Raw genomic sequence first — 27030 nt, forward strand, 5'->3', positions numbered from 1 at the left:
GTTAAGTATCTTTCAACCAGGCCTGTCCGTTCCCAAGTTACATTAGAAAGGCATATTATTTTCAAGTTTTGGTCGCTTATGCAACAGAAAATTATTGAACAGAATTTGTCTGGCTTAATTTAAATTGAAATTTTTTTCCCATCATCTTGCAGTAGTAGAGGTTAATAAAAGTTATGTTGAAGTGATACTATAATTAGGATAATCATCCATTTGAAGGAGAATTAGAAAAAGGAAGTAAAAATATAAAATTATAGGATGGGATATTATGAATATAACTTAATATAAGTATAATAATAATAATAATAATATATAGCTTAATAAAGTTTCAGAAGGTTTTAAAAACTAAGCCAAAACAAACCACAAAAACTTCCCATGCAAGGACTGTGGAGCTATTTCAAGTTTCTGAGCCATGGTTAATCTCTCCTGCAGTCCCTGTCCTGGGATTTCAAGATAAAGAGAAGAATCTTTGCCCACCGGGAGCGTGGTTTCACAAGCTTTCTGGTGGATTCTTACAATCCGTAAAGCTCCTGAAACTACATGCAGTTTACTGTGTATATGTATATATAATCCATGACGGTGCATAAACACCATATGATTTAAAGGGGTTCATGATCCCATAATATCAAGAACTGCAAGGGATTTTAGAAATTCTGAACCAAAAAGCAGATCATTTGATGTTTTTAGACTAACAGGCTTTGGAGAAAGAAGACCAGGATTTAGTTAATCTCTGCTGCTTCCTTGCTATTAACTAGAGCAAATTATATTAACCACTTTCCTACTCTGTAAAATGAAGATAAGTAAGGGATATACCACATAATGTTATGAGGATTAAATGAGGTAACACTGGTAAAACTCTTAGGACAGTCTCTGACATAGAACAGATCTTCAGTAGATGGTGATCCTCATGCTAGAGGGAAAAAGAATAAGAGAAGAAAATGGAGAGAGCAATGGTCATGGAAATTAGGTTTTGTGGAAAATTCAAAGAACCCTCATGTATACAGAGATGGATGAGGACAATTATTTAATACTTTATGCATATCATTCCCTAGTGTAGAAATGTTATAAATAAATTTAATTTTATCCTCCCAGCAGCTCTATAAGGAAGGTGATACAAACCTCACATGAAGAACCCTGTCCTTGTAGTACCTAGCCCAAAGACACACAACTCATTAACTAAGCCAGGTGTCGTGGAGGGAAAACAAGGACTCATGTGATTATCATTCTTCCCAACAATCCACCGTGTAATAGCTGTCACTTCTCAAGTCTCTATAAACATGGGGGGGGGGGTGGGGGAAGATAGTTGCCTAGTTGCAAATTATTTACAATTAAGCCTAAAATTTACTTTTGTTTTTATATTGATCACTTGTCCAGCTTATATGTGTGTTCCTGCTTGTCCAAAGTGATACACCAGAGTGAGATTGATTGTGAATTCTTTCCAGAATGATATTTCTTCACAGACAGTTGTGAGCTGTGTTGGCCTGCAGACATGTGGTCATAATAACCAAGGCAAGAGGGTACAAGGCAGTGAGACTTTAATGTGGTTGAAGAGCCTGGGAACTTGCACTAATTCTAACATCACCCCCATGGATTCCTAGTTCCTGTCTAGGGAACTTTCTACTTATCTACTGGAAATATTTAGTCTCTTCATTACTAACTAGTGGCATCCATCCCCTTTCCCATTTCATCTGCTCCCTGCTCTAAATTGTTCTGAGTAAATTAAAGCTGAAAATACTTTGTACTGTGTCTTTCCATCTTCTGGATAAAGAACCTGGGTCTAAGGCAGAAACTTAGAAAAATTTCTCACAGATATAGTCCACAAATCTGTCTTCCAAAACACCGGGATTCACTCTTTGTTCCCACAAATTCCTGTGTACTTTCCACTGTGCTCCACTATCCAGTGCAAGAAAATACATATTTAGATTCCCACAGAATCATTCTGATGTAAAACAAGCCTATGCTTTACTCTCGACAATCAAAGTAAATATTAATGACCCCAGAAAAAAAATGTGCAGCTGTGTGTATTTTGATTCTCTACAGTATCAGACTCTGCTGGTTTTTTTCCTAAAACAAAACTCTTATTTGAGGAAGACTAAAATTGTACATAAGACCAAAAATAACCATAAAAATATTTATCTAACAAGATTTGTATCTATTTATGCTTTATTATATTGATGGGCTATTTTTAGTCAAACACACTAATTCCTTGTTTGTGAAGGAAATTTCCCATCTGTTCTGTTCAGCTGAGCATGCCCCCAATGCCTGAGGAGTGTCGCTCTCTACTCTCATCTTCAGGACCCAACTGCCCTGTTGTGATTAGTTACATAGGGAGGAGTAAGGGAAGGCAAGATGGGAAATACACTTCTAGGAAAGCAAATCGCTGAAAACTTTTGAAAATGAAAAGGATACCAGACATATGGTATAGTTCAGGTTTGTTCCCACATGGCAACCCTCCTCCTTCCCTGATGCCTTTTTCCATCCACTTCTGAACATTCAATGACTGGCTTGACGATCTCTCTCTAGCTGCTCTTTCCTCCAAAGTTTTCTTTCAATGGATATTGCCTGCATAAAATTTGTTTCTTCTCTTTACTTTTCTACTATCCTTCATCATCATCATCCTTTCTCTGCCCAAGTGAATCGTTTCTCTCTCTCTGCTAAGGTCAGTCTGCTCCTGTAAAGATAGGGACTGTATCTCTGTGACCCCGTAGCACCTAACACAATGATCTCAAAATGATTTGAGGAACAAGCTTGAAAAGTGATGATATCTGGAAGGCAAAGGAAGGAATCTGATTCCTCAAATCCACATATCCAGCCTGTATTTCATCTGGGCTTCAGACTTGCAAATCCTGCCCACCGAACACTTCCACTTGGATGTCCCTTATATCTAAAACACAGTATCATCTTCCTTCCCCATAAATTCCCCAACTCAGTGAATGAAACCGCCAACTAGCCAGTGGCCTAGCCAAAAATCTGAACATCATCCTTGACTCTTCCAAATAATCACCTAAAATATTTCAATCCCAACATTTAAATATGCCATAGATTCCCACAACTCTCAACCTCCCACCCCACCCTTTTCGTTCAGGCAACCATCATTTCTTACTGGACTATTACAAAAGACTCTTAACTGTGCTCCCAAATTTTACTCTTAGCTCTTCTGTTGACTTTACACACTGGATCCAAGATTATCTTTCTAAAGCATGAAGCACACCACTTACCTTCTTAAAATCCTGGCCTCCTAGGTTAAAGTTTAAACTTCTTGCTTGAGCCTATATGATCTGGCCCTTGCGTGTCTCTGACCTCCTCTCATACTTTCTTCTTACTATTAACAATCCAAGCAGGCTGAACTTCCTTCAATTCCTCAAATAAACCACGCTCTCTTCTTGGGCCTCCTGGTCTTTATGCTGACCTTTACACACACTCACACACAAACACACACACACACGCACACACACACTACTGCTCAAATAAATGGTTACTGATTCTCTTCTGGAAAGCTTTTCCTTATTTCCCAAATTTGACTTGTGTGGTCTCCTTGGTGCTCTCATCACCCTTGTTATATCCATCCCAAATTAGATGACTTTTAATATCGTATTTTAATGCCCCAGTCACTTTTTTGCATCCTCCATGAGGCTGGCAGGTCAATGAAAGCAGAGACTGCACCTGTATCAACATTTTAGGTCAACATTTCTTCTTTTCTTTTATTGAGGTAACATCCACTTATAACATTATATAAATTTCAGGTTTACATCATTAAATTTTGATTTCTGTATAGACTACATCATGTTCACCACCGAAAGACTAATTACCATCCATCACTGTACACACAGCTCAACATTTCTTAAACACGTACTATGAGCTGGGTGTTCTAACATTCTCAACAGTCCTATGAGACAGGTACTGTTTTTAACCCTACGTGACAGAGAGGAACCTGAGGCACAGAGAGAGTAACCGCCTTACACTATATTACACAGCCAATAAGTTGAGTTGAGATTCCAGAGTGGTCTAGCTCCGATGCCTGTGGCCTTAACAACTATGTAAACTTCCTATATTATTTACCATTACAAATCCAGTGCCTAGCCCAGTGCCAGACATTGAATAAGTGCTCAGAATAGGTGTTTTGAATTAAAAATTAGCAGCAGTGGAGATTTCCATCAAGAATGGTATCCTGCAAGACAGGAGGTGTTATAAAAACCAAGAAGACCAACTTGGGGATTAAGCAAGTAGGGAAATTGACAGGCCTTAATGGATCAGGATTGTTTAGTGAGGACACAAGGAAAGCATTACGAAGAGCTGAAAGCATTAACCACTTCCACAGTCATAACTACGTGAAAATATTAGGCTTCTTTTTAACCCCTAAACAAACCACCTCTGAAAATAAATGTCATGCTAACCTACAACTAGAGAATGAGACAAGCAGCAAAAAAGCAGGGCCAGGGCAACGAGGATCAATTTGAGCCATGCTGACATCTGTCAGCAACACAGAGGTAGAACATGCACATGCACATGAGTGACATTTTATCAAAAAGACAAGGCCACTCATGCAAAGCATTTGTCTGCCATAACATAGTGACTACTGTGTGGAACTGAAGAAATGTTTCAGTAAAGAAAAAATTTCAGTATTATTACATATATGTCATGTAGACATATTCTAAATAAGAAGATTGTACCTAATCCAGGGGAGAAGAAAGTCTTCTCTTGTGGTCAACCACTTGGGCATGTGAAGAGAATGAACACATCTGGGGCAGCAGGAGCCACTGAACAAATGTGTTGGTACAGTAAAGTAGCCTAGGAGAATTATCGTGCTTTTAGCAACTAGGAAACAATTTACTCTCAGGAATTAGATTTAATGCAATGAGTAACAGTAATATGTCCTCCTTCTTCCAATAATATTCATAATTAACTGTGATTTTTGTGATGCTTCTTTTTAGAGTGTCCAATAGATTACTGCAGAAATGGTGGGACTTGTGTAGTGGAGAAAAACGGTCCTATGTGTCGGTAAGGAGCATTGGCTATTGTTTTAATATTTATTGCAGTTGGTGTACTGATTTTTCTTGAGGCTGATATAATACAACATCAATGAACATGTGGTTATTAAGGTAAAAATAGTGGATAAGGCACTATTTACATTTATGCGTCTGAATAAGAGAAAGGAAGACGTGAGTGTATTTTAGAAAAATATCAATTATTTAACATGATTTTATGTCTTTCAATATTTTATATTGTATGGGATATATAGTTTTAATAATGCTCATTATTTCTTGTTTTTAATATTCATATCAGGTTATAAAAAGATTTTTTATATGAGTATCATTCTATTTCAGATGAACTTAGTGTCTGTATTTCCTTTCTCCTTTTTTATTTAAAATTCCATATTTCTCTGTTCTAACAACAAAGGATAAAATTAATTCATGAATAAGACCTTTTTCTGGTTTATGCAATGGATGTTTATGAGTAGTTAAAGTTAAGGTACAGATAAGGAATATATTTGCATACTTAAAGCAAAAATAAACAAAAATAGTCCTTGTGATTTCTTTTGGGAATTATTTATATTGCATATCAAAGATTGCTTGATTTTTTTCTCTCACCCTTTAGGGAATTGTGCAAACAGTTTCATAAATTCCAAAGGAAATGATGCATATTCCGTTATATTTATGTTTATGACTTTTGAATCTAGCATACCAATGGATATATTACTTTGCTTATTACAAAACTGATTGCAGGTTGATACTCAAGTCATAACAAAACACAGAGAAGTATCTGGAAAACACTGATTAATAGTTGTTTAAATCCTTATATCCTTCTGAGTCAACACTCATGTTTTAGGAAAAGTTATTTATCCCTAAAAAAAGCAAAAACTTCTGCCAATTAAAACAACAAAAATTTTTATGACCCCGTTTTAACATTGTTGAAACTGAATTATTAATTCTCAAAGTGTTTTGTCTCTCAAATTCATTACATAATTTATTTCACAGCGTCTCAACAAAATTATACTTTTCCTTATATCAGTTTCCATGGAAATTGATTTATCACAAACTATAACTCGATGGAAAGATGAGATGCATAACATTAATTTCTAAAATCTGAAAGAAATTGAGAAGATGCCATAAATAAACTTTATTGAATGTCAGCTGAGTGGATAATGTTATTTAGTGTCAACTGTTTACAGTAAAGTTTGAATTTTTGTCTTCTCTAACACTGATAGACAAGAAAGCTCTCGGACTATGGCTGGTCTCAGCTGAGCAAGCAAAGAGTTTTGTGTTCTTGGAAACATCCTCATGTACTTAAATAAACTTTAAAAATTGAAATCCAGATGGTGACGTCCAAAACTTGTTTCTCTCAAATGAGCAAACTCTAATGTGGGGGAGAAGATGTGACCGGAGGATTGAGAGGGCAATGGACTCAAGACAGGAAATCAATGTAGCAAAATGTAGGGAGGAATTCACTAACTGGAAAGTCAATCAAATATTTTAATGTATTATTTTTGATAGTAAATAATACTTTTCAAATAGTTAAATAACTGTACTTACCATCAATATAAACAAATGTTTGGAATTAGTGCTATACAATATTAGTGTGAAAAAAATGACATTTGAATTTTTTTCATATTATGATATGGTAGTCTCTTCATTCAAATTTTTATTTCTTTAAAGTTGTGAACTGCAAAAGTAATATATGTGTATTGTAATAATTTTATAAAAAACATACAGTAGTGTATCAGGCAAAAGTAGAAATCCCAACATCCAAATCCCACTCTTTAGTAGTTTGCTTTATATCCATTTGAAGATGTTTTTTCTTTCACAAACACATGTACGCACACAAGCGCACATTTGTTTCTTACAGAAATGTGAATTATACTTTACACATACACTTTGTACCTTGGTTTTTTTTTTTTCCTCTTCGTGAAATATCATGTTGTTCTTCCACATCAGTACATATGACTTTAGATCCACCACTTACTGGATGTATATTATTGGGTGAGTGCCTCAATTTGCCTGTGTTTCAACTTCATAAGGTAGTTGTGAGATTTAAAGGGGTAAATACATATAAGACACTCTGCATAGTACCTGACACATAAAAAATATTATAGGAATGCTAGCCATCAGTATTATTATATCATTCTTTTTTATACTATGTTGTGTACAATATTTAAGGTATGAGTGTGTCATCATTTAATTAACCTCGTTAATCCTACTAATGGTTGTTTAGTTCTTAAATATTTGCTTTCACAAACAATCTTGCAATAGCCATCCTTTGGCTTATCCTTGCACAATTCCTTATTTGAAGCGTAACATGTCTTACTGAAATGCCAAATAATAATATAAATGATTTCCAATTGCACTTAGTGTCAGATTCATTTCTAATTAAATTTAGTGTCCAGTTCATTTGTCACATACAGTTATTCATTTTTGGACTCAAGGTTAAATGAAGATGCTTTAGAATACAGAGGTGTGGAGTACATATAGGGCACTGTGGGGAGATGTTGGCTTTATGTCAAGCCCTACTCTCTCATTCCCAGGAGTGGGGATTCTTGGTCTTTGTCACCCAAGGAATTAAGGACAGAAGACCAAAGCCTACCTCTCATCCAGGCCATTGTGAATACAAAAATTTCATCGTTTCCTGAGGAGGCCTATCATCAAAGCCTTTGGATTTCTTTTGGGATCTAAGGTGGCTTGAGAAAGGACCTTCAAGTTTCACCTATAATCTCAGAGAAGAGAGACTATAAGAATGTCATTTTGGGTTGCTGGGACTTTATAATTATCCACACGAGTAGAAACTACTAGGTGAGCCATGGTTTTCCATTACTTGAGAAACACCAATAGCTTGGCATGTTTAAGGGCCAAACCGTGAGTCAAAAGAGGAAAATTATCCCTCATGTAACGAGGCTTGATTATTATATTATTTTGATATATCAATTTGTTTGTTAGAAAAATAGACTGAGTTATGTAACATACACTCAAATTAATATGGAGGGCAAGAAAGAGGTTACAAGAAAATCAAGTGAGCACGGCTAAAAGATTGAAATAGGAAGCAGTATCAAATTAAAATACATATATAATTATATACATTTATAATTACATAAATAATTTTAATATATATTTATTTCATATATATTTATATTTCATATATATTTGATTTTAAACAAGAACTATATCTAGAAGCAGAACTGAAACAAAAGGTAAGAACCAAAAGATTTGGCAAATGAAAATAAAAATAAAGAGTAGTGACCTCATTATCAAAAAAAACACAAAATTATAGTATGAGCACATTTTTAAAAGGCTATATTGTTAAATTAAAATGACACACCGTATGATTTCCTTCATTAAGTAGTAGATAATAACAACAATAAAGAAACACACAGAGACAGAGATTGGATTGGTGGTTACCAGAGGGGAAGTGGGGAGGGGGGAGGGGGAAAGGGATAATTCGGCACATGTGTGTGGTGATGGGTTGTAATTAGTATTTTGGTGGTGAACATGATGTAATCTATGCAGAAATAGAAGTATAATGATGTACACCTAAAATTTATACAATGTTGTAAACCAATGTTACTGCAATAAACAAAAAATTAAAAAAAATAAAATAAAATAAAATGACACACTCTAAAAAGTTACAGTGGGGAAAATCTCTATGCATCAAACAATATAGTGACAAAATAGAGATGGCAAAAATTCCTAGATATTCTGAATATTTAATGTAAAAAAAATTTAAAACAAAACAAAAATAAAAATATGTACATATGTATATATATTCATATCACTTTGTTTAAAACAGCAAAGTGTAGATGTTATTTTATATATATTACATGCTACCGTATTTTATATGTTATATATATAATGTTATTTATATAAAAATATATATATACATTCACATCTTTTGTTTAAAACAAACAAAGAATATATGTTATTTCCTTATATCCATGGAACACATTGACAAAATAATCAGGTATTTAACTAAAAAGAACACCCTAATAAAAATCCTAGAAGTTTTTGCTCAGCCAATTTATCTAATCTATTAAAACGAGAAATTAAAACTAGAGTGATGACAAAAGAAAAAAAATATCTTTTGGAAATTTTAAATACCATTTCTAGGAAGGCCTTATCTTAGAAAGGCACTTTAATCTGGAATTTAAAGGGCATTAAAAATGGTAATTTCTCATTTCTCACCTTCTCAACGTGGCAGTATTTGAGAGCGTATCAATCTTTCTCTTTACCTGGTTTGTGGGGTGTCACTGGGCATCCCTTTCACTCTCCTTTACTGGTTCCTTCTCTTTCCCCTGATGTCTGAATATCGTAGAGCTCCAGTCCCCAGGGCTTGAAATTCTTCTCTTTTCTGCCTACCCTCACTTATTACATGATCTCATCTAAGCCTGGGTTAATTTATAGACTTTGAATACAACTTATCAGCGGCCCAAACCTATCCCACTAAACTCCACATTCTTAAATTCAACTGCCAACAAGATACCAGATTTCATTTGGACATCTAATAGGCATCACAAATTTAACATGTCCAAAAGGACCTGTTGCCTGGACAGGCCATATTCTTCTCTTTCTCCAAGCTTTACACTCACTGTCCTGCCTACGGTTTTCTTTTTCTACCTTATTTGCCCAAAGGATGACTTTTAATCCTTTGGATCCAATATAAATGGCGTTTTCTCTAGGAAGCCTTTTCCAGACCAACCAGGGAGAATGGCTCATTCCTCCTTCTGGGTTCCTCTATTGCTTCCCTCATCATGTTATTTCATAAGTAGTTATTTTACTACCTACCTATTGAAAACCTGCCTTATTTATCCTATTAAGAAATACATTTTCAGTAAAACTTTATTCTTTGTGACTATCAAAATTTGGTTGGCCCCATTTTTCCCAGTTTTATTTGTAAGGATTACTCTTGGATAACTAAGGTCATTGAAAAATTAAAAATAAATACGTTCATATTTTGTGGCAGAAAAGTTTGAAAACATAATCATAGGCTTTAAGGTATAAAAGATATTAAATTAGGATAAAAATCTGTTGGAAAGAGAAACCAAAATATTAGTTTAAGGAGGAAAAGGAACAATTAACATTTCTAAGTATTAAAGATGAACTGTTTCCTATATTTTTTGTTGGTAGATGATGTGTAGCCAATCACTGTAGTATTTACATTTCAATGTCTACATTTAAAAAAATGGTGTAAGAGTTTCATTTACAGTAGCCTGGAGAGTGTATCCTTTGCAATTGCTTAATGTTAAGGTGAAATTTTTTTAATTTGACTTAAAGGTACTACAAAGTTTTTCAAAAACTCTTTTGGAGATCATTGTCTTAGAAAATAAAGGTCATGTTTTCTATACCTTTTCATGACTAGTACCTAATACATACCTGGCATTGTAAGAGCTATTTGAATAATATAATGAATGAAGAATGAGTGAATGAATACAAATGGAAAGTCCTAAAAGTTCAAGGAAAAGTATCAGTACTTTTAAATATGTTCTTAAATGTATTGAGATATGAATAAATGACCTCACCATAACCCAAACTACCAATCACAAAGGAACTATTGAGTACTTTCTACGTAGGCAACAAGAAGTATATTGAGTGACCATATGATATGCTCATTATACTAAAAAGAAATTACTCTCCAGTTTGTAGGACAGAATGGCTACCAAAAAAAAAAATATCATTCATTAAAGAAACTCTACTTTGCTAAAAAGACAGAAGAGGGTGCTCTTAAACTAGGAATCTTGTAAACTACCTCAAATCCCCAACCCTAGGCTTGAAATGAAGAGAGAAATGCAATTTCCATCTATACAAAGCCATTGTTTAAAATAAAATTTAGCTTTTGAACACTCTCCTTCCCCCCACCAAAAAAAAAAAAACCATGGAGCAAAAAAGAAAATACTCCAAGTATTTTCAAAACTCAACTCCAAACTAAATTAAATATTGTCAGAAAAAGCATTTTTAGGGATATGGAAAAAAATCTTAATTGAGAAATTCAAAGTCTAAGTACAAAGGTACAAGAAAACAGTAAGAAATCAAATATGAATTGATTGAACCCAGGAAAGAAATGAAATAAAAAAGAAAGACTAAGTTACAATTCTCCCCAGGGAGGATAGATTCAAATTAAATTTATTAAGGAATTTTGAACAAAGGTGGGAAAATAACCAAAGGAATGAAAATGAGATAAAGTAAAAAGAGTCAAAGAGAAAGTAGTTGAAGTGGAAGATAAAGGACATGCATATAATTTGAGTCCCTAAAGAGGAGAACAAAACAATGGAGCAGAACTAATATTTAAAACTATGATCCAAGAAAACTTTCAGAAATGAAAGAAGACTACATAATGAAAGGACCAACAGTTACCGGGGAAGTTTGACACAAAACCAGCAACTCCAAGACATATCCTAGTAAAAATATTAGACTTTAAAATAAAGAGAAATAAATATCCTCATGGCCTCTATGGAAAAAGACCAAAGCATAAGGAATAGGGATTAATCTAGCATTAGACTTCTGAAAGCAAAGAAACAAAGAAACTTATTGTGATTGTCTTCAGAGTTGTAAAAAAGTCTTTGACAAAATTCAATATCCATTCCAAAATAAAAAAAAAAAAATACTAAGGAAAATATGAATTGGTATCCAATTGATACTTCCTTAATATGACAAAATATAAATTTCTTGTTCCTAAATTCAGCATCTTACTTAATAGAGAATCACAAAAGGCATTTCCATTAAGATTAGGAACAAGACAACCATGACCACTATCTTCACTGATATTTAATATCATATGGGAGAGAGGAGGCAACGCAATTTGACCAAAAAAAAACCAGAAGCATGAGATTTGAAAAGAAGTTAAATTATCATGATAGTTACCTAAAAAACACCAGAAAATTAATTCAAAAATTAAAAATTCCGTAAGTAAGGTTGGAGGATATAAAATTAGCATTCAGAAATCAATAGTCTATATACACAAACAAAATTAGAGGAGAAAAAGAAACCCAATTCACAATAAAAACAAAAAGATAAAATATTTAGGAATAAATTTAATAAAATAAAAGCAAACATATGATAAAAACAATCCCAACAGACTTGAACAAGTAGAGAGACATTTCCCTTCCTGGATAGCTGACTCAACTTCATAAAGATCTTAGTTCTCCCTAGGTTAATTATAAATTTAACACAATCTCAACAAAAATACCCAGAAATTTTTGTGGGGGTGAATAATTCCATATTAAAGTTCATATGGGGAAGTAAACATGGAACTAGCTAGTTAAACGTGGAAAAAGACAAGCTATAAGGAGCTACTAGCATAAATAGAATAAAGCTCTTATTATTAAAACAATGTGTTACAGGTACTTGAATAGACAGTATTGACATTTCAACCTTGGCGTTGAATGGGGTGACAGATGTTGCAGCCAGATCACCCTCACATCCAGTATCGACACTTCAGATTAGTGAAATAGAGTAGAAAGTCTAGAAATATATCCAAATGCATATGAAAATTTAGTAAATTATAAATGTGGCATCTCAAATCATGGACAAAGATGGACTTTTTTTTTTTTTTTTTTGCTAAGGAAGATTAGCCCTGAGTGAGGAAGATTAGCCCTAACATCTGTTGCCAATCTTCCTCTGCTTTTTGGTTGAGGAAGACTAGCCCTGAGCCAACATCTGTGCCAACCTTCTTCTATTTTATATGTGGGTCGCCACTACGGCATGGATGATGGGTGGTGTGGGTCTGTGCCTGGGATCTGAACCCGCAAACACAGGCTGCCAAAGCAAAGTATGCCAAGCTTAACCAGTAGGCCATGGGGCTGGTCCCAAGGATGGACTTTTTAAAAAGAAGTGCTGGGGCAACTACTTAGCTATTTGGGAAAAGATAAAATTAGAACCATATCTCACACGATACACACACAAAAATTAACTCAGGTGGATCAGAACTCAAAGTGAAACCATACACACACTAGAGAAATACACGGTGAATTTCTCTATAATCTGGATGTAGGAAAAAACTTTCTTCTTTTTTTTTTTTTTCCAGGCATGATTTATTTATTTATTTATTTTAATTTTTTGTTTATTGTGGTAACGTTGGTTTATAACATTGTATAAATTTGAGGTGTAAATCATTATACTTCTATTTCTGCATGGATTACATCATGTTCTCATGTTCACCACCCAAATACTAATTACAATCCATTACCACACACACGTGCCTAATTATCCCTTTCCCCCTTCTCCCTCCCCCCTTCACCTCTGTAACCACCAATCCAATCTCTGTCTCTATGTGTTTCTTTGTTGTTGTTATTATCTACTACTTAATGAGTGAGATCACACGATATTTGACCTTCTCTCTCTGACTTATTTCACTTTGCATAATACTCTCAATGTCCATCCATGTTGTGACAAATGCCTGGATTTCATCATTTCTTATGGCTGAGTAGTATTCCATTGTCTATATATACCACATCTTCTTTATCCATTCGTCCCTTGATGGGCACTTAGGTTGCTTCCAAGTCTTGGCTATTGTGAATAATGCTGCAATGAACACAGGGGTGCATGTATCTTTATGCATTGGTGTTTTCAAGTTCTTTGGATAAATACCCAACAGTGGAATAGCTGGATCATATGGTAGTTCTATCCTTAAATTTTTGAGGAATCTCCATACTGTTTTCCATAGTGGCTGCACCAGTATGCACTCCCACCAGCAGTGTATGAGAGTTCCCTTCTCTCCACATCCTCTCCAACGCTTGTTATTTTCTGTCTTGTTAATTATAGCCATTCTGACGGGCATGAGGTGATATCTCATGGTAGTTTTGATTTGCATTTCCCTGATAGTTAATGATTTTGAAGATCTTTTCATGTGTCTGTTGGCCATCTGTATATCTTCTTTGGAGAAATGTCTGTTCAGGTCTTTTGCCCATTTTTTAATTGGGTTGTTAGTTTTTTGTTGTTGAGATGCATGAGTTCTTTATATATTTTGGAGATTAAGCCCTTATCAGATGTATGGTTTTCAAATATCCTCTCTCAATTGTTAGGTTGTCTTTTCGTTTTGTTGATGGTTTCCTTTGCTGTGCAGAAGCTTTTTAGTTTGATGTAGTCCCATTTGTTTATTTTTTCTATTGTTTCTCTTGCCCGGTCAGACATGGTGCTTAAAAATATGTTGCTAAGACCGATGTCGAAGAGCGTACTGCCTATGTTTTCTTCTAGAAGTTTCATAGTTTCATGTCTTACATTCAAGTCTTTAATCCATTTGGAGTTAATTTTTGTGCATGGTGTAAGGTAAGGGTCTACTTTCATGTTTTTGCATGTGGCTATCCAGTTTTTCCAACACCATTTGTTGAGAGACTTTCCTTTCTCCACTGTATGTTCTTCGCTCCTTTGTCGAAGATTAGCTGTCGGTAGATGTGTGGGTTTATTTCTGGGCTTTCGTTTCTATTCCATTGATCTGTGTGTCTGTTTTTGTGCCAGCACTGCTGTTCTGGTTGGAAAAAGCTTTTTTCAATGACTCAAATCCAAATGCAATCAAAGACAATAATGACAAATTTGACTACATAAAATTTTGTTTAAAAGGAATGTTTTGCATGGCACAAAAAACACCATAAGCAATATCAAAAGACAAATGGCAATTTGAGAGAAAATGCTTATATCATATATCTCAGAAAAGAACAAATATCCCTAATACTTAAAGAACTATTTTAAAATATGGGGAAATGGGCCAGTTCGGTGGCGTAGCAGTTAAGTGTGCACGCTCCACTTCGGCAGCCCAGGGTTCGTAGGTTCGGATCCTGGGCGTGCACCAATTCACCGCTTGTCAAGCCATGCTGTGGCAGCATCCCATGCAAAGTAGAGGAAGATGGGCATGGATGTTAGCCCAGGGCCAATCTTGCTCAGCAAAAAAGAGGAGGATTGGCATCGGATGTTAGCTCAGGGCTGATCTTCCTCACACATACACACACACACAAATATGGGGAAAGCCCAAACATCATATTTAAAAATGGGCAATGATTATTTTAAAAAAATATGAAATTATGCTTAAACATAGGAAAAATTTCAACTTCATTCATAAGAGCAAGGCAAATTAAAACTGTACTAAGGTGCTATTTCCCACCTCTCCAATGAGCAACATATTCTGTTGGTAAGGATGTGAAGAAACAAGCACTTTGCTAGTGGAAATGTAAACTGGTATAATTTTTATGGAGGTGAATTTGGCAATATCTAACAAAACTACATATTCATTTACTTTTTGACCTAACAATTCCATTTCTAGAATTTATACCGTTGGTACGACTCCAACACTATGTAGGATACATGTCCACAAGTTTACTCACTGTAGAATTTTTATAATTTCAAAATATTGGGAACCGCATATGGGAGAATGGTTGATGGACTATGGCACATGCACACAATGGAGTACAACCGGAATATACAGCAGTTAAGGGGTGTCCCTTGGCCAGGTGTAGGAAAGGTGTTGCCTGGTGCAGGCTAAAGGAAAATGAAAAAAATGTAGTTATAGTCACTGGAACTATTCTGTAGCTTTTCTTCCATCTGACTCAAATGTTAAAAATCTGAAGAGTGTTGTTAATATTACATGTCAGGCACCTCTTAAGTGTTTGACATGCCTTTGGCTTTCATATAAACCTAGAGGGCAAATGATAGTGTGTCTCATTTCTCAGGTAAGGAGATGATACTCGGTGAAATTAAGTCATTTCCCAGAGACAAAGAGCAAGAAAGTAGTGGAGTCCAGATTCAAACCTAAATCTTTTGACCGGGGACTATACTCTTAGGTTATCAAGCACTGTGGTATATTGCCTCTTTGGAGATTTGACTAGGTGGCTCATGATTCTAGGCTTGCGTGAGTCTATGAATATAGATTTGAATCAAATGCCTGTGGAAAATCTAGAACAAGCCTTATTTGCATTTGGCTGTTTGCTGCTCTTTCACACACTTTTACTCTGATGAATGTTCATGTTGTTCCTTTTTTCCCCTTTTACACTTTTCCACCTTGACGACCTGAAAAACTCCAGATTCATCTTTTATGCCCCAACTCAGGTAAAGTCCTCTCTAGAACTTTCCCTGAACCCACAGGCGTGAGTCATACCTTGTTGCAGTGTACAAAAGAGGACAGAGAGGGGCCGGCCTGGTGGCGCAAGCGGTTAAGTGCGCGCGCTCCGCTGCGGCGGCCCGGGGTTCGCTGGTTCGGATCCCGGGCGCGCACCGACGCACTGCTTGGCAAGCCATGCTGTGGCGGCGTCCCATATAAAGTGGAGGAAGATGGGCACAGATGTTAGACCAGGGCCGTCTTCCTCAGCAAAAAAAGAGGAGGATTGGCGGATGTTAGCACAGGGCTGATCTCCTCACAAAAAAAAAAAAAACAAAAAGAGAACAGAGATAAGACTCTAAAAACAGGTAAACCTGGGTTTGGATGTGAGCTCCCTCCACCACTTACTGACTCCATGACTATGAATAAATTACCTAACCTCTTTCTAAGGAAGAGGAGGACAATGCACATTCACTAAGAAACCAACGTTCTCTGCCATGATGGAGCTATGAATTCAAAAGATGTTCTGTATTGCTAAAATGTATAATTCATAATTGTTTTATATACTTCAGAATATTTTTAAAATGTTGTATCTAAGTGGGAAGCACTAGTAATCTGTTTGCCAGTTTCTTGTTTAACATCATCGAAATCATCTCCATAGCAACCAACAATAGTTCTTTACTAGGTGGAACACAGAACAAATCATAAAAATTTAAGATCATGGCCTCTGTTGTTATTTTTTCAAACATAATACTCAAGTGCTAAGGACTAACAAACATATTCATAATAACACTTGAATGTTTTGTAATTGAAAATCATTTTAAAGTTTTAAAAAGCCAATTTAAAGAGGAGGGCTTTTAGATATCTTTTATTCACTAAGCTTAAGAGGCCATGCAGGTGTATTTTTTCCAAATCTAACACATGGAGGAGACAATTTTAAGGAAAATATAAATTACCAAAATTGGCCCAAGAAGAAATATTAAAGTTGAGTAGATTGAATGACATAGTAGAAATTTTAAAAGTCAAAGATATAGTCCCTCCCTTCCAAAAATTTAAATGTATATATCTATTTTAAAAACTGAAAGCATTTTCCCTTAAAGCCAGGAATAAGAAAAAGAAAAGTCTGCTAGCACTGGGATTAATCTATTTGCTCAAGAGCTTTTAGCCAAAGAAACAGGCAAAAAAGAGGTAAGAGTTAAACATATTGAAAAAGGAGAAACACAAATATTATTGCAGATACTCACAGCCTAGGAAATTCAAGCAAATTAACTGTAACACTATTAGAATGATAAAAAGGGTTCAGCAAGGTAGATGGATACAAGATAGATATGCAAGGCTAGATAAATTTCCTTTTCACCAGTAGGAACAATAATTGAACAAGATAATAGGAAAAGAGCTCCATTCTGAAATAGCAGCAATTATTATAAAATATATAGCGCTACACTTAGTAAATGTTTAAGACCTACATAAAGGAAACTAAAAAGCTCAAATGAAGGACACTCAAAGATCTGATTAACTGGATAGGAAAAAAAAATGGATGAACTTACTTTCTAGAATTAGCACTATTCAATATTGTACAAATGACAATTACCCAAAGAACATTTTTAGTGTTCTAGATTTTTGTTTGTTTTTGAAATAGACAAATGGATTTTAATGTTCACCTGGAAAAATAAATTTAAAGTTAAAATTAGAGATTGATATTTTCTGTACTTGATATTAAAGCTTACTGTAAAGTCATGGTAATAAATATTGTGGAGTTAGAACAGAAATAGACAGACTATTGGAACAGAATAAAAAGTCTACAAATAGGTTAATGTAGCTATGTGAAATTAGTATAAAACAGGTGGCATTGCAGGTTGATGAGAATGGATGGGTTGGGCTATTTAATAATTGAGATTAGGACAAAAATTAGCCATTTATTTAAAACGTAAATTGTTATTGGCATTATATACAAGAAATTAATTCCAGATTTATTAAAGGTATAAAAAGGGAAAAATTATAAAAATTCTCAGAGAAAATATAAAATAAGGGAATATTTTAAAATCTTGAAGTATGGAAGTCATTTATATGCTTACTAGAAGACTTAAAAGGAAAGATGAACAGATTTGAAGATTTGAACACACGGATGGTTCTTAAACAGAATTAAAATTGCAGTATGGTGAAAGACACCCTAAAGAAAATTTTTTTAAAAAAAGCAGGTCACAGGAAAGATATACAGTATACACTACAGACGGGGATTAGCTATAATATATATAGTGTTCCCTCAAAGCAATAAAAATTATGCAATAGATAACTAGACAAATACTATTCATAGAAAAAGGAATATAAATGGTCAACACATATCTGAAAAAATATCAACCTCATAAGTTACTAAATGCAAAGTGAACCATTGAAATCCTGGTTTTACCTATCAAAGTGAAAAAAAAGTTTAGTAATATCCACTATTTGTGAGAATACTGGCCCTTTTATACACAGGTTATAGGAATATAACTTACATGTTAAGAAAACTAAATATACAACATTTGGGGGGAAAAAAGCTTTTAGGAAAGACAAAGTGGCAATTTCTATTCAAGTTTTTAATATTCACACTCTTTAACTCAGCAACCTCAATCCTAGGAATCTAGCCTACTGACAAATTAACAAGAAATAAATGGATAAACCTGTTGATTTTGGTATTCTGTAATCCTATTTTGAAAACCAACAAGGTGCAAAATAGTGTAATGGGATATTATGAAACAATTTTTAAAAATGGAAGATTATAAGTCCTGACATAGAAAAGTATCTCTATTGTTAGGTGAAAAGTGCAAATTTCAAAATAATATGCAAACTGAAATCCTATGCACGGGGAGAAAGTGTGTAAATGTGTGTATGTAAAAATGAAAAACAAGTCTACATCAAAGTATTAAGAATTCTAAGTGCTCTCTCAAAGAGATTGGCTTTGGGGGAAGGGCAATTCCATATTTTAGTTTCTGCATTTTTATTTTAACAGGTACTGCTTTTGTAACTTAGAAAAGCTTTTAAAAAAGATCTTAAAAACGTTTGCAATATTTAAAAAATAGCAACATCTCTTACAGTAAAAGGCAGAGCCAATGCGCTGCTTTTCACAGTGTCTCCGAGAGGAACGTGCCTGTCCCTCGGTTGTCCTTCCCTGTTGTCAGGAAGCATTACACACTTTCTGCCTCGTGCAGAGCCAAACAAGCCAGACAGATGAGGAATGCGATTGAAGATGAAGCAAATAACCTCTCTCACCAAGCCTCCCACCCCTTTCCCTCCCAAAGCTGGATTCTTCTCCCATCACGTATGCCAAAAGAGTCATGAAGATGAAAAGCACAGTAATACCTAATTCTCATTCTCTGCCCCTTTCCCAGAAAGAAAGCCTTGTGATGTGTTTGTACACTTAGCTGTTAAATTGTTCTTAGACTTTCCATGCCAGCCGTAAGCTTTCACAGCTGAAAACTTCATTGCTTTGACAATTTGATGTAAGTGCCTCTCGAATGACCTGTTGACTCATCCAGGGAGGGCATTCTCCAAGGAAGGACATGGCCCAGATTTCGTTCACTGGTCATTGCTGACAGGGATTTGTGATCCAGATATTTTCCAAAGTCTCTGGTATGACCTGACTGTTAAGTAGATATTTCTCTCCTCCTGGAAGAAAAGTGGTGGGTTATTTCTGGGGCAGTATCTAATGCCAAAGGACTTGCTTTAAAAGAGAGAGCAAGAGATAGCTGTCTATGTTATAAGGAGCAGGAACTTGAAAAAGCTCGCTACTTCACCAATCCAAAAATAGCTGCATAGGAAAATGTTTCTTCTTAATCTACACAGTTTTTACTTTATCAGTTTTCCTAGCGTGTGCACAACCGAGCTTTAATGGGGTAGCAGTTGATTGGAAATGACATCTTTTCTTCCTTTCCTGTGCGTGATGTGTGTGTATGTGTCCAGTGCACGCTACTGAATGGGAGAGAGAGAGACAGCCCAGTGGAGGCGCTCAGAGACCTGAGTTTTGAAGAACACTGACAAAAGTCATTCCTCAGACTGAATTTCACAATTTCCCAAACCAGGCTCCCTAGCAGCACTGGAACTGCAGGCCATCCAGCTCTGCCCTGATCCTACATAGCTTTTCTTCCTGCTCAGTCAGCATGAGTTTAACTATGTCAGAGTAGAATCTTTTGTGCTGTTGCTAGGTGGCTGATCTCTGCCTCACAGAAGCAAAATCTAGCAAATGAGGTAGGACTTTTTGAACTTATCCCTCTTACTAGTGAAATGTTGACAGATCTAAGTAGTTCAATGCATTTTAATTTTGAAACCCCCGTGGGACTTTTCTTATCCTCTGAAAGCCCCAGTTTATGTTTGTCATTGCCTTAATCTGCTGTCCATCTGTAACTCTGAGATGGAGGGCATCCCTTTGTATCCTTCATAGAAAGACTTAGTTTATTTTCCTTATTTTTACCAGGAGGAATGAGAAGGTAAGGGAAATTGTTTGTCTCCAAGTTTAAGATTAAATTATAACTATTCATGATCAGTGGCTAGATTGTATATAATCTCTAAGTTTCTAGGTCCATAGTATCCTTCTGTTTACTATGTATTGAAAAATAAAGAATTCTGCAAGTCACATACATGAACACTGGAAAATGTAACACACAGTATGGAAACATAATTTTCTAGGAATTATGGTGAGAGTGTTGATAGAACTGCTTGCGCATTTTCACTCCTTATGTGTGGGGCAATGATCAACCACACAAATGCATTGGAGCAAATACCACAGGAGCAGCAAGAAAAAAGATAAAAGGAAAGAACATGCATTTTGGTATTAAATAAAGAGAAATATATCCCTTTTGAATTTATTGCTTGGGGATCCAGAATGAAAGTATGTAAGATCACTTCACAGCAAATCTTTTCATTTTAGTGTCACTACCATCTAACAACGTCGAGGACTAATGTGGCATGCTTTTTGAATATACAAGGGGAATTCTAATTTTGGAATAAGAATATTTTTTAATAATTATATTTTTTATTTTGTAGATAAAAAGTGAAAAACACTGTTTTCTTGTTAGAGTGTCAGAATGAGAATGTGTTTAGCTTGAATAAAGCCACTCATGTAGGAAATGAGGCTTTACATATATTATTCTTTTCTATTTTGTTGGAATTAAAAATGATTTATAAGAATTTTCTCGAGTGACGTCAGCATCATGGCGGAGTGAGCTTTCCCGTGAATTCTTCCCCCACAAAATACAACAAAAGTAACAGCCACAGACCAACAACGGAATCCCAGACAGTCAAAAGCTGGAGCGGAGGGATCCACACTGCCGCACATCTGAGAGCGGAACGTGCTGGGCCCCCGGAGGAAGTGGGGAGAGGTAAGGAGAACTCCGCTCCCTTCCCATCAGACCAGCGATCCGGTCCGCGCGGCTCCCAGAGAGGGGGGAGGGGCGGCCCTCGGCGGGAAACTGTAGCTCTTCGGGCTCTCTCAGCCAGTGGGAAACTCCCGCACAGAGGGCTCAGAGGAGCCACAGGGCTACCATCAACATCTGAGCAACCCAGAGAGCGGATAAAGAGGGGCAAACGAGAAGCCTCCCGCGTCAGGGACCCAGAGGGCAAAAGAGAGAGCTCCCCCCTCCCCGCAACCCGGAGTCTGCAGCTCGACCAGATCTAGCGGTCCGAGGCAGACCTGAATAAACTGGACTGGACCCGTGGATCGCAGTGGGGAAAAAAACAAAACAAAACAAAACAAAACTGCGGATCGCAGCAGAAAAACTGGGGCAGAGGGCAGGGGGCTTAGACTACACAGCCCTTTACCACCACACAGTGGCGGCAGGTGGAAATTGCAACCAGAGACTTCCAGGATGAGGAAAATCAAAACCAACACAGGAACCACAATGCAAAAATATATGAAATCACCAGACCAGAAACAAAATGACAAGCACCCAGAAATCAACCCCGAAGACACAGAAATCCATAAACTAAATGACAGAGATTTCAAAATAGCTATCATAAAAACACGTAACGAAATACGAGACAACACAGACAAACAATTAAATGAGATTAGGAGTTTCTTCACAAAAGAGATTGAAATCATAAAGAAAAACCTATCAGGGCTGATGGAGATGAAGAACACAATGGAGGAGATAAAGGAGAATCTGGAATCTTTAAAGAACAGAGCTGACAATATGGAGGAAAGAATTAGTACTTTAGAGGATAGGAATACAGATATACTCCAGATGGAAGAAGAGAGAGAACTAAGACTAAAAAGAAATGAAGAAAGACTCCGAGAAATATCGGACTCTATTAGAAAATGTAACATAAGAATTATAGGTATTCCTGAGGGAGAGGAGAGGGAAAGAGGAATAGAGAGCCTATTCAAGGAAATAATAGCTGAAAATTTCCCAAATCTGGGGAAGGAGCAGGAAATACCAGTAAGCGAAGCCAACAGGACTCCTATATATATTAACAGACAAAGGCCTTCACCACGACACCTAGTGGTAAGGATAGCCAGGGTCAACGACAAAGAAACGATATTAAGGGCAGCTAGACAAAAACAAAAAATAACGTACAAAGGAACTCCCATCAGGCTCTCAGCGGATTTCTCAACAGAAACTTTTCAGGCTAGAAGAGACTGGAATGATATATTCAAAATACTAAAAGACAAAAACTTTCAGCCAAGAATACTCTATCCAGCAAAAATATCCTTCAAATATGATGGAGAAATAGTAACTCTCCCAGATAAACAAAAGCTAAGGGAGTTCATGGCCACGAGACCGCCACTACAAGAAATACTCAAGAAGGCCCTCAGGCCTGAAAACAAGAAGAGAAAGGGAACACAAAGCTTGGAGTAAGGAGAAAAGTAGGTAGACAAAATCAGAGAAATAGTAGATCTTTACCGGAATAGGTTAGCAACCACTTAAATACTAAACTCAAAGATCAAAGGAAGAAATTCACCAAAAATAAATTTAACCTCATCACTGTAAACACACAGCCACAACACAAGATAGAATAAGATATAACAAGAGCAACTTAGAAGGGGAAGAGGAAAGTGACTGAATTGACTTAGTATAAGGAAATAGGAGGCTATCAGATAATGGACTATCTCATACAGAAGATTTTTCGCCCAAACCTCAAGGTAACCACTAAACAAATAATCAAATTAAAACCACATATGATAAACAAAGAGAAAACTAGAAGAATCATAAGACAGAACAACCAAACTGAATTGGCAGTCCAAAACAAATGGGACAAGAAACAAAGGAAATGCAAAAGAACCAGAAAATAAGTGACAAAACAGCAACATTCAACCCTCATATTTCAATAATTACCCTAAATGTAAATGGATTGAACTCTCCAATCAAAAGATACAGAGTGGCAGGATGGATTAAAAAGCAAGACCCAACAATATGCTGCCTTCAGGAAACACATCTTAGCACTAAAGACAAGCACAGGCTCAGAGTGAAAGGATGGAAGACAATACTCCAAGCTAATGGCAAACAAAAGAAAGCAGGTGTTGCCATACTCATATCAGACAAAGTAGACTTCAAGATAAAACAGGTTAAGAAAGACAAAGAAGGGAAATATATAATGATAAAAGGGACACTCCATCAAGAAGACATATCACTTATAAATATATATGCACCCAACATAGGAGCACCAATGTACATAAAACAACTATTAACAAACCTAAAAGGAGAAATCAACAACAACACAATAATAGTAGGGGATCTTAACACCCCACTTACAGCAATGGATAGATCATCCAGACAAAAAGTTAATAAAGAAATATTAGACTTAAATGAAAAACTGGACGAGATGGACCTAGTAGACATATACAGAGCACTCCACCCAAAAACAGCTGACTACACATTCTTCTCAAGCGCGCATGGAACATTCTCTAGGATAGACCATATGTTGGGAAACAAAGCAAGCCTCAATAAATTTAAGAAGATTGAAATCATAACAAGCATCTTTTCAGACCATAAGGCTATGAAACTGGAAATGAACCAGGAAAAAAAAACTGGGAAAGTGACAAAAATGTGGAGATTAAACAACATGCTACTGAATAACCAATGGATCATTGATGAAATTAAAGGAGAAATCAAAAACTATCTGGAAACAAACGAAAATGATAACATGCCATATCAAACCATATGGGACGCAGCAAAAGCAGTCCTGAGAGGGAAACTCATAGCGATACAAGCCCACCTTAACAAATAAGAAAAAGCCCTAATAGGCAACCTTAAATTACACCTAACAGAACTAGAAAAAGAAGAACAAACAAAGCCCAAAGCCAGCAGAAGGAGAGAAATAATAAAAATCAGAGCAGAAATAAATGATATTGAGACCAAAAAAACAGTAGAAAGGATTAATGAAACAAAGAGTTGGTTCTTCGAGAAGATAAACAAAATAGACAAACCCTTAGCCAGGCTAACTAAGAAAAAAAGAGAAAAGGCTCAAGTAAATAAAATTAGAAATGAAAGAGGAGAAATTACAACGGATACCATGGAAATACAGAGGATTATAAGAGAATACTATGAGAAATTATATGCCAACAAATTGGACAATCTAGAAGAAATGGATAAATTCTTAGACTTATACAACCTCCCAAAATTGAACCAAGAAGAAATGGAGAATCTGAGTAGACCAATCACAAGTAAAGAGATTGAAATAGTAATCAAAAACCTCCCAAAAAATAAAAGTCCAGGACCAGATGGCTTCTCCAGTGAATTTTACCAAACATTCAAAGAAGATTTAATACCCATCCTCCTCAAACTATTCCAAAAAATAGAGGAAGATGGAACACTTCCTGAATCATTCTATGAGGCCAACATCACCCTGATACCAAAACCAGACAAAGACAATACAAAGAAAGAAAATTACAGGCCAATATCGCTGATGAACATTGATGCAAAAATCCTCAACAAAATATTGGCAAACCGAATACAACAATATATTAAAAAGATCATACACCATGATCAAGTGGGATTTATACCAGAGACGCAGGGATGGTTCAACATCCGCAAATCAATCAACGTGATACATCACATCAACAAAACAAAGAATAAAAACCACATGATCGTCTCAATAGACGCAGAGAAGGCATTTGACAAGATACAACATCCATTTATGATAAAAACTCTCAATAAAATGGGAATAGAAGGAAAGTACCTCAACATAATAAAGGCCATATATGACAAACCCACAGCTAACATCATACTCAACGGGGAAAGACTGAAAGCCATTCCTCTGAGAACAGGAACGAGGCAGGGCTGCCCACTCTCACCACTCCTGTTCAACATAGTACTGGAGGTTTTGGCCAGAGCAATTAGGCAAGAAAAAGGAATAAAAGGAATCCAAATAGGTAATGAAGAAGTGAAACTCTCACTATTTGCAGATGACATGATTGTATATATAGAAAACCCTAAAGAATCTGTTGGAAAACTGTTAGAAACAATCAACAACTACAGCAAAGTTGCAGGGTACAAAATCAATCTACAAAAATCAGTTGCATTTCTATATGCTAATAATGAACTAACAGAAAGAGAGCTCAAAAAGATAATACCATTTACAATTGCATCAAAAAGAATAAAATACCTAGGAATAAATCTTACCAAGGAGGTGAAGGACCTATACAATGAGAACTACAAGAGATTATTGAGGGAAATCTACGATGACATAAAGAAATGGAAAGATATCCCATGCACGTGGATTGGAAGAATAAACATAGTTAAAATGTCTATATTACCTAAAGCAATCTACAGATTCAATGCAATCCCAATCAGAATCCCAATGACATTCTTCACAGAAATAGAAAAAAGAATACTAAAATTTATATGGGGCAACAAAAGACCCCGAATAGCTAAAGAAATCCTAAAGAAAAAGAACAAAGCAGGAGGCATCACAATTCCTGACTTCAAAACATACTACAAAGCAATAGTAATCAAAACAGCATGGTACTGGTACAAAAACAGACACACAGATCAATGGAACAGAATTGAAAGCCCAGAAATAAAACCACACATATACGGACAACTAATTTTCGACAAAGGTGCTAAGGACATGCAATGGAGAAAAGAAAGTCTCTTCAATAAATGGTGTTGGGAAAACTGGACATCCACATGCAAAAGAATGAAAGTGGACCATGTGCTATCGCCATTCACAAAAATTAACTCAAAATGGATCAAAGACCTGAAGGTGAGACCTGAAACTATAAAACTCATAGAAGAAAATATAGGCAACACTATTTGACATTGGGTTTAAAGGAATCTTTTCGGATGACATGCCTACCCAGACTAGGGAAACTAAAGAAAAAATAAACAAGTGGGACTTTATCAGACTAAAGAGCTTTTATAAGACAAATGAAATCAGGATCAAGATGAACAAACAACCAACCAGCTGGGAGAGAATATTTGCAAAACATACATCTGACAAGGGGTTGATCTCCATAATATATAAAGAACTCACACAATTGAACAACAAAAAAACAAACAACCCGATCAAAAAATGGGCAGAGGAAATGAACAGACACTTCTCCAAGGAAGATATACAGATGGCCAATAGGCACATGAAAAGATGCTCAACATCACTAATCATCAGGGAAATGCAAATCAAAACAACACTAAGATACCACCTCACGCCCGTTAGAATGGCTATAATCACCAAGACAAAAAACAACAAATGTTGGAGAGGATGTGGAGAAACAGGAACCCTCATACACAGCTGGTGGGAATGCAAATTGGTGCAGCCTCTATGGAAAACGGTATGGAGATTCCTCAAAGAATTAAAAATAGAGATGCCCTATGATCCAGCCATCCCACTACTGGGAATCTATCCAACGCACCTGAAATCAACAATCCAAAGAGGCTTATGCACCCCTATGTTCATTGCAGCATTATTCACCATAGCCAAGAAGTGGAAGCAACCTAAGTGTCCCTCGACTGACGATTGGATTAAGAAAATGTGGTATATATATACAATGGAATACTACTCAGCCATAAAAAAAGACAAAATCGTCCCATTTGCAACAACATGGATGGGCCTGGAGCGTAT

General features: G+C 35.9%; 1 protein-coding gene across 8 annotated transcripts in view; it reads left to right on the forward strand.

The window, feature by feature from the left end:
• The window catches only part of MALRD1 (MAM and LDL receptor class A domain containing 1), an 847485-nt gene that overhangs the window by 737127 nt on the left and 83328 nt on the right, over positions 1-27030 (forward strand). For all 8 annotated transcript variants that reach the window (XM_058532519.1, XM_058532517.1, XM_058532520.1 and 5 more), the window contains one exon: positions 4929-4995. In XM_058532519.1, the coding sequence (XP_058388502.1) occupies positions 4929-4995 (67 nt within the window). The remainder of the gene's footprint in view (positions 1-4928; positions 4996-27030) is intronic.

Source organism: Diceros bicornis, chromosome 36, assembly GCF_020826845.1.
Source record: "Diceros bicornis minor isolate mBicDic1 chromosome 36, mDicBic1.mat.cur, whole genome shotgun sequence".
In the NCBI taxonomy this organism is placed as follows: Eukaryota; Metazoa; Chordata; class Mammalia; order Perissodactyla; family Rhinocerotidae; genus Diceros; species Diceros bicornis.